The sequence below is a fragment of the Seriola lalandi genome, unplaced genomic scaffold (assembly GCF_002814215.2).
Source record: "Seriola lalandi dorsalis isolate HSWRI2012SDOR001 ecotype SW California unplaced genomic scaffold, Sedor1 jcf7180002054914, whole genome shotgun sequence".
Taxonomy (NCBI): Eukaryota; Metazoa; Chordata; class Actinopteri; order Carangiformes; family Carangidae; genus Seriola; species Seriola lalandi.
This window is the reverse complement of record NW_019525466.1, coordinates 1,238,048-1,252,540: the sequence shown is the minus strand read 5'-3', so window position 1 is coordinate 1,252,540 and position 14,493 is coordinate 1,238,048. Positions and strand designations below refer to the sequence as shown.

At 39.7% G+C, this 14,493-nt stretch overlaps 1 protein-coding gene across 4 annotated transcripts in view; it reads left to right on the top strand.

Moving 5' to 3' along the window:
• lrrc32 (leucine rich repeat containing 32) overlaps window positions 1–10,372 on the top strand; it is a 12,397-nt gene extending 2,025 nt beyond the window's left edge. For 2 of the 4 annotated variants that reach the window (XM_087169781.1, XM_023430924.2), the window contains exons 2-3: window positions 2,665–2,758; window positions 6,122–10,372. In XM_087169781.1, the coding sequence (XP_087025907.1) occupies window positions 2,665–2,758; window positions 6,122–7,984 (1,957 nt within the window). In that variant the 3' untranslated portion in view covers window positions 7,985–10,372. Of the gene's footprint in view, window positions 1–141; window positions 390–2,664; window positions 2,759–6,121 lie in introns of those variants that run through there. The other 2 variants (XM_023430923.2, XM_023430925.2) reach the window with 2 other exon arrangements.
• Window positions 10,373–14,493: the final 4,121 nt, after the last annotated feature.

The window sequence follows — 14,493 nt, the reverse complement described above, 5'->3', positions numbered from 1 at the left end:
GGTGGTGTGTGGGGGAGGGTGTGCGTGGGAGTTGGAGGGGGCGACTGGACTTCCCAATCCCCTTATAAGGCATTTCCCTGAGAGCAGTGGGAGGGGGGAGGGGGGAAGAGGGCCGAGCGATGCAGGATATTCTCACAGGATGTGATGGCTGGACGGCAGCCGGAGCTGTGCGATGTGGAGGGGAGAGTCAGCTGAGGGGAGCCTCTGGCCTTGCGGTGCCTCGTTTGGTTACTATCTACTTATCTGTGAGTGTGTGTATGTTTGTGTGTGTGTGTGAGTGTGTGTGTGTGTGCGTGCGTGCGTACGTGTGTGTGTGTGTGTGCGTGCTGAGGATGTGAAATCAGGATGATCAGGAGATACTGCCACATTAGTCATCAGCTGAAAGTGAGGTAAATGTTCAGCTTTACAATAAGTTTTCAAATGTGTTGCTTGTTGTTGTTGCTGTGGGGTTTTGGTCTGTGGGAGCTCTGGACTGGAGCGAGCAGATGCTGCTGTGTGTACATGGTTACAGACGGCAGAGGTGGAACAACTACTTAGATCCTTTATTGAAGTTCCAAAACAACAATATACAAAGTAAAGTAAAAGTAAAAGTACAAAAGTGTTCTTATTACAACTTTGCAGGGAATTTACATATAAAACATATGAAGTAAGTGATATCTCTGGATGTTTACATTTTGTTATTGCTACTTTTACTTTAGTAAATAATCTCAATACTTCTGCTTATGGTTGTAAACACGTGTCTGAAGAGGATTTTGAAAAAATACATATATAATAGAAAATCTGCAGTTTAGAGGTAAAAAATATATATTTTGTGTGCTTAGAGTGAAATGATGTCATGTGTAAACAGGATTTTTGACTACATGTTAAAATTATTTTATTTTGTTAAGTACAATCTTTAAAAACAAGTCTGTAGAGCATGAAACCGCCAAAATAAAGTGTCTCTGGTTCTCCTGCTTCCAATCTGTACAGAGCAGTTAAAAAAACCAATACAGGCGTTATCAGTGAAATGTACTTAAAGTAAATGTGTGCTCTCTGACTGGTACATTATTATATATGACATTATAAGATTGTTAATACTGATGCTTCAATGCTTCAGTAGCATTTTCCTGTTGTAGCTGCTCAAGACGGAGCTAGTTTTAATACTTAATGTACATTTCAGTTGTTTAGTCCAGCGCTTCCCAAGCGAGGGGTCGAAGAAAGAAGAAAAAACTCATTCGAATTATTAAAAGAAAAATCCCTAACCTTTACTTTATTTTGAAATATTGGATAATTTTACATATTTAGGGGCTCAAACATTTATTTAAATAAAACCACGTGAGAAATTTAGAGCAAAAACAACTCAATTAAACTTTCAATTCTGAAACTGTTCTATTTTTTGTTTATATTTTTATAAGTTTATCACCTTTTTAATGCAAAGTCACAATGTGAAAAGTAGCCATTGCAAAACCTGAATTTAATTGGAAATACTGAAGTAAAGTACCTCAGTTGACGGATCATTTTCCTGCTCCAGACAGACAGAAAGAGTGTTGAGCTTTCTGGCTGCTGATGAAAAACCACAGTGTTTTATCAGATTGTAAATGTTTAAAAGAGTTCTGCAAGTAACTTGTGTGATAAACCTCCGGTATTTGCCTTTGGCCATCAGTACAAAGAAGCCAGGCAGTATCTCTGATCACCCAAAGAAGTGGCTTATTGAGCAAAATGTTTTATTTTAACACTTTCTTTTTTAAAACTTTTATTTGTTGATTGCCAACAAACCCAAATACTTTTCAGAAGCTCTAAACACATGATGTTTGTGTGTTTTATGCAGCTGCTTTGAGTTGGCATTCACTCACAGACATCACAAGGGCGCAGTGATTAATGTCTTTAGTGAGTTTGCTCTTGAATCTGAGAGAAAATGTGTCTAGTGAACATTTCACATGAGCTGGACTCAACCTTTGTCACGTTTAACACTGAACTGAACAGCAGGTGAGTATTTAGGGGCGACAACTTGTTGCATTTCTAACTTAAAAACCAGATCGTTTTTTGTTTTTCTCTTCACTATCTGCTTCACTATCTTTTTTTGTGGTGCCGTTTTTGTTTCACCTAGATTTCCACGTGCTTATCATCCCCATGGGTGTTTACCATTACAGTGATACTAATTACTCCCACATTGTCTGCCATGCAAGATCTGCATGTTGTTTTGTTCTGTTGAGGGGAGCCTGTCAGGAAATATTTTAGTTTAAGTTTCCACAAAATAACAGGCACAAACCTTGAGTCTCATAAATGATGACTCACGAAACAGTCTCTCTTCTTTTTCTGTTTCCAAACAATAACCTACAGCAGTGAATCGATTGCATTTACCCAGAACCAATGGAAACGCTTCAGCTTTGTTTGCTTAGTCATCCCCTCTCAGCCCCGCTAGTTCTGCAGCTGTATATTTTATCTGCATACAAATAACAAAAAGCCCCTTTTTGCACTCCATCACAGGGCATAAATAGTGCTGTCATAGGTCAGCATGTCACATAGTAGGTAGGGCTACTTCCCTCTTCCTTCCCTTTTCGAGTCGTATCACCTCACAGCATGTTTCCTGCATTCATGTGTTTCTAACTCGTGTGATCTGGACTCCCTCTCTCTCTCTCTCTCTCTCTCTCTCTCTCTCTCTCTCTCTCGCTCTCTGTGCTGCAGCACCATGGCCGCCTTCCAGCTGCTCTTCCCGCTGTTGGTCAGCTGCGTGGTGGCATCCGCAAGTCCTCCCCGACACCTCACTTCATGCCAAGTTGTAAGTAAAGCCTGGTAAACAGAGACACACACACACACACACACACGCACGCACGCACACACACACACACACACACACACACAGCAGTGGTTCAACAGTGACACTTTGGTATCTAAATTCAGGTTTTATTTGTGGCTTCTTCTCCAAACATTCCTCACATTTCCACTTAAATAAATACAGTCCGTGTGGGTTTTTTGCACCTGATGTCCGTTTGTTTTATTATGGGTTGCCCACGGTAACCGAGATGAGACACCCTAATCCATCAGGTGCTTGAGGTATTTTCCGATTAACTTTAGGCAGATGGTTTATTTGAGCGGATCTGGTTTATCAGTTTTAGCCCTTGTACCGTGCTGCCAACAAAACTTAACAAAACTTTTGGCTTCAGTGGAAAGACACACTGACTCTGAGTGTTTTTTGCGACACACTAAACTGCAGAGTCACTTGTCAGTCAAGTGCGTAACTGTGTACAGCACTGTGACATCTTTTCCTTGGAGTTTGTGGTGAATCATGATTCAGATTTAGCTTATCCACGCGAACTGTCTGCAGTGGTTCTTGTTTAGTTATGTAACAAACTGGAGACGTGACGTCCATCAATTCCTCTGTGCTGGAGGAGTTTTTCTTTTTCCCACGAAACACCAGCCAATATGTAAAAAGAGCTTTTGGCTGTAGGTTGAATCACGACCGAGCTGGAGCAGTTGGTGAGATAAAAATGTTTTAAAAAACAATTAAGTGATGTTAGGTGTCACTACGGGTGTCCACAGACTCAGCTGTGGTATCTGTGTATATCACACACTTCTGAATCCAGCCAGAGAATCCAACATGACTGACGCACGGAGCATGATTATGAAAACACGAGCCTGGATATGAAACAGCCTCTCACTCTGTTTCAAGTCATCTTTCTAAAAATAGCCTGATACTGCAACTAAAGGTGCGTCACTTTTCTTTGATGTGGTGGTTGCATGTGCTATAAATATCCAACCATCAATGAGAGTTTCGCTGTTGGAATCCGCTCTGTGTGGGAGGAGGCGTGTGTATCCTGTCCGTAATGTATTTGTGTGTATATATGTATTTAACGCATCACAAAAGACATGCAACTCAAGAACTGTGCACATATTCATTTAAAGGATTATACATTTTAGGATAGCTGTATTTGTTTCTTCCACAAAGGAAGTTCTGTTTTCACGTGTGTCGGTTCGTTTGTTATTTATTATTTATTTGTGGGATTACGCAACGAGTTCTGAAACAGTTTATACCAAACTTGACAAGCCTTTAGATTTACTATGAATTTGAATCTTTTTTTTTTTATTTTTTTATCTCTGGAGTCTGGTGTATGTTGTTTGACACTGGCCTTGGGGGAGGTGAGCATACAGTACACTGGAAGAGTTATGGGTTGCTGTGATCGTTCCTCCTTTCCTTAGAGTATCTGAACTCATCCCTTCCTCCTGTGATTCCAACGTACAGGGTGTGGGAGAGTCCAAATCAAGTGTGTATCTTCCAAGGATATTGTCTTTTTTTTTTTTGTTGCCTCAGAAACAGGTTTATTACAAACTCAAATACAAGGAATTTGGAAAATGGTCAAAATATACAAAGTAAGAGAAAACTGAAAGGAGAGACAGGACAGGAAATGAGAGGACACAGATGGGGTTTGACACTACAATAGTAAAGGATGTGCAGCCTGTTGACCTTTGTTGCATGTTATTCCCCATATATATATGTCATTTCTGTGCTTTCACTACCTAAAAAAGATATAAAATAGCCAGAGATAATGATAATAATAATAAAAAGGAGAAACAAACAAAAAACAAAGATCTCCAGCTGCACTTGAACCACAGATGATCCAGTTCATGGTTGCCGCCTTTAACCCTGAAGCCACTGGCTCCTGAAGTGAGTGCTGCAGCAAAGGCAGGGGAAGGATTTCTTTCCCTTTATTTTTACTGCACATTTTATTAAAGTTTTACTACATAAAAAACATTTACGATCAAACGTATCAAATAGGGAAGACGTCAAGCAACAAAGACTGAAATCGCCACATTAAAACACAGTTTAATGAAATGATGCTGCAGCTATGAATGAACATGAGTGAGAGAAACAGAGTAAGTCCCCTCAAACATGTTATATCCATCACTGTCCATTATATCCACTATGAATGTCCATGCAAATCATAATCATACAAAGTGTTGTACTAAAATCTTAAACTTAAACTTTGGAGGATGCGCACTTGATGTGTCTAACAAGGCGTCGTATCACCTTCTGTTGAATTTAGGAATATATTTTGACATGATTTCGATATGGATTTGTCCACCATCTTTAATCCTGGAGATCCAGTATGGAGAGGAGGAATGACCAGTAACTCTTTAAATGCACATACGGCCACGAGAGCGTTGTTAAAAAAAACAAAAAACATCCTGTAACTTTCAAATGAGGGTTTTCCTGTTTGTTTCCACCTACTGCACTAGTAGCCGTTTGTTTCAGTATCACTATAACTAAATGTGCCGTGAACCACTTCACGTATGAATCACATGTTGTGCACACTGAGATTTAGGTTGAGATTACCAAAGGTTTCAGGAATGCAAGCAGATGCAGACGGTCCACACGGGGCCGTGGAGATATCACTGGTAACACCTGTGTTACCTGCAGAAGTCACAGAGGAAAGATCATCCCTCCGCTGATGATTCTTCTTTACAATATGCCTGATCTGCTCCTCGGTGCCTGGCAACAGATTCGAGATGTTTTTGCCCTGCAGTAGTTCTTGAATAAATCAATGTGTTTGTTTACAACCGGCTTGTAAGCAACAAGGAATGCCGCTTTCAGCAAATACGCCAAGAAGCCAAATGTACACAAGCCTGGGAGAGAAAACAGAGAACAGAGACAGTTTTATGAGCTGTTTTTGGACAGGAGGGAGGGGGGGGGGTCTCGTGGCCATGTGGTTTCAATTATAAACTACACTTAATACCTTAAATATTTGAATCTATTGGGGGGAAAAGGGGGAGAAGATGATGAAAACTGTGGACTGGTGATAAACGTGTGAGGTGTGTTTTCTTCAAACTGAAAAATCTTTCTTTTAAAAGTTTCATCTGGGTCGAAGCGCTCGAGGAGAATGAGAGTCATGTAATTTTTCATTGAAAAGCAGTTAACTTTTCAGTTTAATTCAAAGACAAAAACCCATAGTAAAAGGTTTTTTCGTCATTAAAACAACTCACCATCATAAACCTCAGAACAGTGTCTTGTTGCCAAGAACATACCGTAGATACACTGACTCATAAATCAACCCAAATTAAACATTTGGTCTCTGTTGTGTCATGGTCAGGCGATCCTGGCAGAGTGCCGACATAATCAGACTTGTGTGTTTGTCTTTGTTCGTAGGTCCAGATGGATGCGTTTTGCAGCGATCTCAGCCTCAGAAGTGCACCGCCCAACCTTCCCCATGGCGTCCAAATGCTGGACCTTTCTCGTAACCAGGTGCATAACCTCACCCAGGAAACTCTAGCGTACCACACCGGCTTCCATCATCTGAATCTTCACTCTAACAAGATCCACTTCATCCAGCCGGGGCTCTTCAAAAACATGACTGATCTAAGAGTTCTCGATCTGTCCAGGAATCAATTGAATGTTTTCGCTCTTTCCAAAATCAACATCGGGCCTCTTACAGCTGTAGAGTCACTTGATCTTTCAAGCAATGGGCTGTACACAGGGATGTCGGACTATTTCCTGGCTGATTCTCCGTCACTGGCGAACCTTTCTCTGAGCAGCAATAGCATCACTAAAATAGCACAAGATACTTTCAGTGGAACCTGGTCCTTGAAAAAAATCAGCCTCCACAATAACGTCATCTTGGAGATTGAAGATGGCGCTTTTGACTCCTTGCATAATCTGACCGAACTTGATCTGTCCAAGAATTCAATCACGTGCATCACAGACTTCAACCTCTATAATTTAAAAGTGCTCAATCTCAGCAAGAACAGCATGGAGCTTTTCCAAAGCGTGGGCTCAGCTCAGTCGTATCAGCTTCTCTCTCTCGATCTGAGTGAAAACAAAATGCCTTACTTTCCATTTCTGCCCAGACAGAACGTGCTTGAGTATCTGGATGTTTCACGAAACCACCTTCGGAGCATCAACGTCTCAGCAAGTTCTGAGAGAAGGACATTTTTAAATCACCTTAGATACCTGGACATGAGTTACAACCAACTCAAAAGCATACCAGAGTCCTTTTTCTGCTTCATGGGATCACTCGAGGTCCTGAATGTGAGTAACAACTGTATTGGCTCGTTTTCTATCACTAACGAAGGTCTTCTACCGAAAGTGAAGATTATCAATCTCAGCTATAACTCACTGCAGAGTCTCACATTTACTGAAAACATTCTGCAGTCGCTGGAAAAGCTCTTCTTACAGGGAAACGACCTCACCACCTTGGACCATCAAGTATTTCAAAGACTTCCAAGTATCAGATACCTGCAGCTCCAGCAGAACAACCTGAAAATCTGCGCCTCGGAGCAGAAGCAGCAAGAAGCAGCGCTGACAGACCAAAACCACCAGCATCCTCCCGGTTGTGTGTCCTTTTCTTCTGTTCATAGCTTGCGCTTCCTGTACCTGTCTGAAAACAATCTTCAGACTCTGCCTGCGAACGCATTTGCCAACACCTCTCTGAAGTTGCTGGACTTGTCCCTGAACCCAGGCTTGGACATGGACAAAGACTCCCTCTCCGGTCTCGAGCACTCCCTGGTTCACCTCCTGCTGAGGGAAAACAACATTTCCAGGCTAAACACAGATCTGTCCTTGCTGAAGAGTCTCAAAAATGTTGACCTGTCCACCAACCAGTTGACCTCTCTACCTATGTGGGACAAAGAGTCCTCCATTGAGTCCTTAAACCTGCAGAACAACAACCTGGTCACCGTGGAGTACAGCACCATGCTCGCTCTGGAGCGCTCACTAAAAACCCTCTACATGGGCTCCAACCCTCTGAACTGCTGCAGCAACCTCGGCTTCCTCCACGTGGTGCAGCGCTCAGCCGTGGTCGTTCCCGACATCGAGACCGTGACCTGCGTTCACGAGGACTTTTCACAGCCAGTCAACATCGAGAAGCTGACCGAGGGAATGTGTCAAGGATCGGGAACCCCGATGTATATTTCCATTATACTGGTATTGGTAGCTGTGATGATCATGTTCGGGCTGCTGTTTAAATATTGTCTCTTGAGGAAACGAAAGCGCATCAGAAGTTTTAGGGCGTAACATGAATGAACGGTGCACAAACAGGACCATGAAGAATTTATATATGGAACATGAGAGGGTTGGTGGTTTTTAACCAGATACACGAATATAGTGTCTGTGGTTTCATCCGAAGGACAATTTGAAGCCTTGATTTGGGTTTACCATCTTTTTTTTTTACTAGAGTGAACACATCCAGATTTCGGCAACGTGGAAGAAGCTGAGTTGGTGGTTCACTGATGGGCTGAGACACCTGTCAATCAAACAAACACGTGCCTTAATATCCTACTCAAAGCAATGGCTCTGAAGAAGAAGTGAAATGGACAGACTATTGAAACCAGAACTTCTGGAAAATATAATCACCTTGTTTTCTAAAGAGAAGTTTGGACTTTTTGGATGGACTTCTAAATGTCAGAGTTTCTTGCAGCATCTTGTGACTGTTTGAGAAACTGCAGCTTTGGATTCTTATGGTGTGTTCAGACAGAACATGAAAGCCAAATTTAAGAGGGGTTATTGCAAATATGAGTCTACGTTACCAATGTACAAAGACCAGAAGAAAAAGGAGAGCAACTGGAGGGAAATAACGGGAGTTATCTAAATACTGTGGTCACAGTGGGTCCAGTAATCAAAGTCCTGCAAATGAAGCGAGGCGAAAATTAGTTTTGCTTTCTGTCTGAACACACCATTATGACAGTGTTTCATGCTTGGTTTTAATATCAAGCTGCATGCTGCATATGAATTTATTGAATATAAATATAAGGGGAAAAGCTGCAGTAAAAAACCTCATCACTGTTGACCATTCAGCCTTAATGAAATGTTACTCACTTACTTTCAACTTTATTTGTCCCTGGAGGGCAATCGGTTTTGTTGAAGTTATAGTTTGACTTTTTGGGACATCCTCTCATTTGTTGAAAGTTTGATGAGAAGATCAGATGAAGATTGGTATCCCATGTCTGTAATGTAAATATGAAGCTACAGCCAGCAGCCAGTTAGCTTAGCTTAGCACAAAGACCGTAAACATGGGGACACAGAAAACCTGGCTCTGTCCAAAGGGAACAAAATCCTTCTTCCACCACCTCAGTCAAACAGTCAAACACATGACATATCATGTAACTCGTACAACAAAACCAAAGTAAAAACAAGTTGTGGTTTTACGGGGGAGGAGGAGGGGGGGGTCATGTGTCTGACTGTTTGTTGGCCACATGCAGTAACTTCAGGAAGCTGCAAAAAAAAAAAAAAACAAGCAAAATATAATTTGTTCATTTGTGACGTTGAACTTTACAGTCAACACCTTAAACCTAGGACCCCATTGCTCATATTAAGAGGCTAGTTAAGAAATTGTATTAATGTAATGTATTAATTAGTGAGCTTCAGAGGTTCTGGTACAGTGGGAGGATTTTGTTACTTTGGACCAAGCCAAGTCTTTATGCTAAGCTAAGCTAATCAACTCATATTTACCATGCATATGAGTGTGGTGTTGATTTTCTCATCTAATTCTCAGCAGGAGTACAAATAAGTTTATTTTCCAAAATGTTCAACTATTGAACTATGAATGAGGGGCTTTTAAGAAACAGAATACATCAGTGACTGAGACAGATGAAGATAAAACTGACTGAAGGAGGGGTGGGTGGGTGGGGGTTCAGATAACAAACAGTGTAAGATTATCTGAGAGTGGAATTTTCCTTTAAGCTAAAACTAAAGTACACAGCACTACGAAAGGTCATGAAACAAAATGCTCTTTATTCTTGGATGATGAAGTGTGATTAGAAGATGAAGTAGAAGCAGACTGAGAGTCATCTGAGATGAATTCACAAAAAAAGTCTATTTTTAAAAGCAATACAAACCGTCCTTTACCCTTCATGTAGTTTGCACTTTATATTTCCCTTTATTTGTGTGACTGTATCTTGTTCTTAACACTAAGAAATGAATACTGCTAGAAGTCCAAGCAGAGCATATGTTGATATAATTTATTATTTTTTTTACTATAATAAAGATTAAGCTGGACATTTTAAACATTATGTTTTCTGTACTGATCCCAGGTCTGTGCAGCTCCCCCCTCGACACAATATTGATGAATTTGACATGAACATGTTTATATACCCTTCATGGGTGAAGTTAAAAGCTGGCCTGAGCACTGAAATTAATAACTGTGATACTCCGATATAGAAGTACAATATATACATACTGTATTGTTTTATCATAAACCGATGAATATGAACTCCAGCGCTGTATTGTAGTGGGCTACACTGTGATCCACAGTTTCATACGATTTTAACGTGCCTGATCCTAAAACTATTATTATTATTATTTTTATTATTTTTTTTAATCTGCAAGTCAATTGAAGTGATTTGTAACTTTTCACGTCCTGTGAGCGATATTTTGTACCAAATGAAAGACTTTTCTACACTTAAACATTGTGTGAGAAATTATTTGTGTGACAAACAACATGTAAACCTCTGAACACTGTAGTGACACCAGCACAAGGTTTAAACGCACATTATAGTAATATTTTACTTTACGTTTTGTGCTTTCTTGCTAAGAGTTAGATGAGAAGACTGACATCACCCAATCAGAGGAAACAGCTTCCCTGGCTCCGTCCAAACAGAAGAAAATCCTCAAACAATCCTCATTTTTTATCATCGTCATATTTAGAGCGGTTTTCTCATCTAACTCTCACCGAGAAAGAAAACTAATGCATTTCCCAACATGTTGACCTGTTGTCGAGTGCACGAAAACACTTAACACAGGATTTAAGAGGTTTCTGAGAAAAGAAGTTGAAGACATGACATTAAATTGAATGTCATTTTCTAATTCTTGCCTCTTGATTATTGAACAAATGTTTTGTCTGCCTCTATGTTTATTTTATATATGATTTTATTCTCTTACTGATAATGCACCATCTTCAACAATGGTTAATAAATTATTATTAATGCTTTATAGATCAGTTATAAGATATTAGTAAGAGCAACTACTGGGTTGCCAGATTGTGGACAAATCCTCCTCCAGCACAAACACTTTGATTGTCTGTTTAGCTTTGTTTGAGCTGGTTTGACGACTGAGCTGCAGGAAATCTGAGCCAAAATCCATTTATACAATATATATAATATAATAATATAACAACTTTTTTTAACATTTACAACAAAATCCAAAGATAATGTAATGATATAAAACACATCTTTACATTTGAGAAGCAGAAGCTGATTAATATTTAGTGTTTTTGCTTAAAGAAACAACTTAAAACAATTAATTACAGATTCAATCTGTCAATTCACCAATTAGTGAACACACCGATGTAAGTGGAACACTATTATGATAATAATGATAATTATATAAAGTATTTCTTCATAGAAGCGGTTATAATTGCTAACAAATGCTGTGTGTTAATAAAAACACTTAAATATATTTAAAAATAAAAATGCTTACAACTACATTGTAGTATCTTATATTTATTAAATGTCGGTTACTGCTTGTGAAGGCTGATTAACTACGACACGTGCTTGGAAAAAAGCCCGAGTGTCACAGCTCAGTTCCACATGCAAGGATAAGCAATGCAAATTTTGACTGATACAGTGTCGTATTCAGGACATGCAAAACTGATAAAGATCGGGATTCCCGATTCCTCACCCCTGAACCAAGCTAACCAGCTGCTGGCTGTAGCTTCACAGTTTAACAGTGGTGAAAGACGTATTGAGATGTTTTATTCAAGTAACAGTAGAAAAAGTAATTTATAGATTTCTACCTACAGGTGCTCAGCTTTAATACTTGTTAAGAAATCAAGAAAATGGCCCCAGATTGTTAAGTTTCAGATATTTTACAGACTAAAAACTCTACACAGGTGTATTTTTTTTCTATCTGTTGAACTTCACTATCCAGAAATTCAGTCAGATTGTCATTAAACTACTCAGAGCACACTGATGCTCATATAACAACAAGTCAACAGATGGTGACAGATGGTGCTCTACTCTGTTGTACTTTCACTTCGTAACGGTGCATTCGTGTGGCCTCTGTGAAGTGGGAAATTTCTAATCTTACCACTATAAATTTGCTCTCAAACTGTCAACAAAGTGGTGAATTCCCGAGGTAATTGTGGCCAAAGTTTATGGTACAAAATTTTACTTTAACAGGTGGTGAACATGGCAATCTCCCAGGCTATTAATAATTATATCTTCATATAACTTCCCCTTCTGTGTCATAATGTGTGTAAATGTGTTAGTCAGCATAGGCAGAGCTACTCATACTGGCTGGTAACAAGAGCAAACATTTTAGATAATACTTGAACTCTGTTGTTTGCGTTTTACATGTATATAATTATCACTGACCGATGACCATCCGAATGCAAACAGGTTAAAATTATGCAGTCATGTTATAGAAGAGGAGAGAATGGGCGTAGTTCAGGCTGACAATTTGGGTGTATGGTTGTATAATTCAGGAAATATGCTTCTTTGCTCTCTGGAGTCTTATCATCTCTGTGACGACTGTTCTGCAACCAGCAGACTCCAGAGAGTCACTGCGCCCAGCCAAGAAATAGTCTGATAATTAGTGAGATTTGGAGGTAGATGGATTTTGCTGTGTTGGAAGACGTATCTGGATCATTCACAGTAACATTAGAACTGTGCAAGAGTTTAGACGTTTTCGATGTTTATCCATCAGGGAGGCGTCTGATCTCTTTCCAAATTCATTCCAGAGTCATGAAGAAGTATCTTCAGAGACGAGAAGAACGAGGAGGCCTGCAGCAGATGGTCTGGCCTCCACAGAGTCTTGATTTAAACATCATGGAGTCAGTCTGGGATCACATGGATGACTGAATGAGACAGTTCACCTAAAATACAAAAAGGCTTCTGTTTGATGCTTAGAAATTAGCTTTGAGCAGGGTCTGTGAAACTACCTGAACACACAAACAGCACATTTGTTGAATGTTGTGTGAACTGAGCCCTTAAAATCCACATTGTGTTGTTACATTTGATCAAACTCTTTCATCCAGCGCTGAGGCTTTTAATTTGATAGTTCTGACCTGAGCGCTGGTCGCCTGCTTTCCCCCCCGTGTTTACGTTTGGATTAAGGCTTTAAGGTTGAGAAAATGTTGCTCAGCATGAGAAGCTTAATCTTCACTGTTTAACGAAAGCTTTTTATACTCAGTGAGTCAGACCCTCCATCCCCTCATCCTCCTCCCGCTCCCCTCACAGTCAGTGGAGCTAATTGACTGTCCTGGGTGGTACAGGAAGTTGTCGACGGGACGTCCTGTTTGACATCAAAGGGGAAAAAGCCTCTTTATCACTGTCAAGACAGAACAAGGAATCTCACGGATGCTTGGCAAAATATTCACTTAGAAATGGGCTTTTGTCTCAATAATGAAGCAATGCAGTCGTCTTCTTTATTTTTTAACATGTCACTGGGTGTTTGTGTTTAATTTAAATCCTGCCCCCGAAGCTCACTGTGAAGCTCTTTAAACACAGTGAAGTGTTCGGTTAAGTTAAGCAGATCCTGTCAAACTTGACTTTTCAAGAAGCTCCTCCATGCTGTTAAGCACGTATTTGCTTGAATTATAAATATATATCTTTGCCTATTTTTGTTCGGATGTAGTTTAGGCTGGGGTGATATAAATAAATACATAAAACATTATCTGAAGACAATGAATCATTAAAAGACAACCAGCTCCTGTTTTTCGCAAAAAAAACTGCAGTCTTTGGATTTATAATTGAGAATTTGTTTATTTAATCTTCGCTCTGTGGAGTTTGTAGTTAACGGAAATCCCAGAGGTCATCTACATCTAGTATCTGAAACTGATTCCTACGTCAGATAAGTACAATCAAATGTCTAGACTGTGTTTATGTGGGTGAAAATTATGTCTGCTTAAACTGCTTTAATTAACAAGTGCAGTTCTTCTGCTGTGTACTTCCAAGTTACATAACTGCTGAGAGTGAAGTGTGTGTCTGTGTCCCCGAGTAAAAAGCAGCATTTGAATGATCACATTTTGATCCTTAAATGCTTGGTATGTATTAGTGAGATTTATTTTCAGGGTCTCTTATTACTCACAGTTACAGCAGTGGTCTAGGATGTTTTCAGGTCAAAGTGAGAAGCTCCTCAAAATGATTAAAAATACATAATAATATAATTATTAAAGCAGCAAATCCTCAATTTGAGAGGCTGGAATATTTTGTATTTTTCTGTCAATCGACTCATTGATTAATTGACTAATCATTTCAGCTCTACTGTGTGATAAAGCATCATATTTTATAAACTCTACATATGTTTTATATGCACAAATCTTAATTTGTGAAGTAACTGGTAACAACAGCTGTCAGATAAATGTAGTGGAACACATGTACCTCAGAACTGTACACGAGTAAATGTACTTGGTTACTTCCCACTGGTGAATTTCAGTTAAGTTGACCCTTGAGGCTCATGCAATGTGGAGAGCAAATCTCATGGCAACCCGCCTATTAAATTATGAGATCTTGTGTGCAAAGTTGAGACTTTGGCCCGATGAAGCCCCAGAGAAAAGCTGGAGTCTCTAAAATGGAAAGTTTACATCC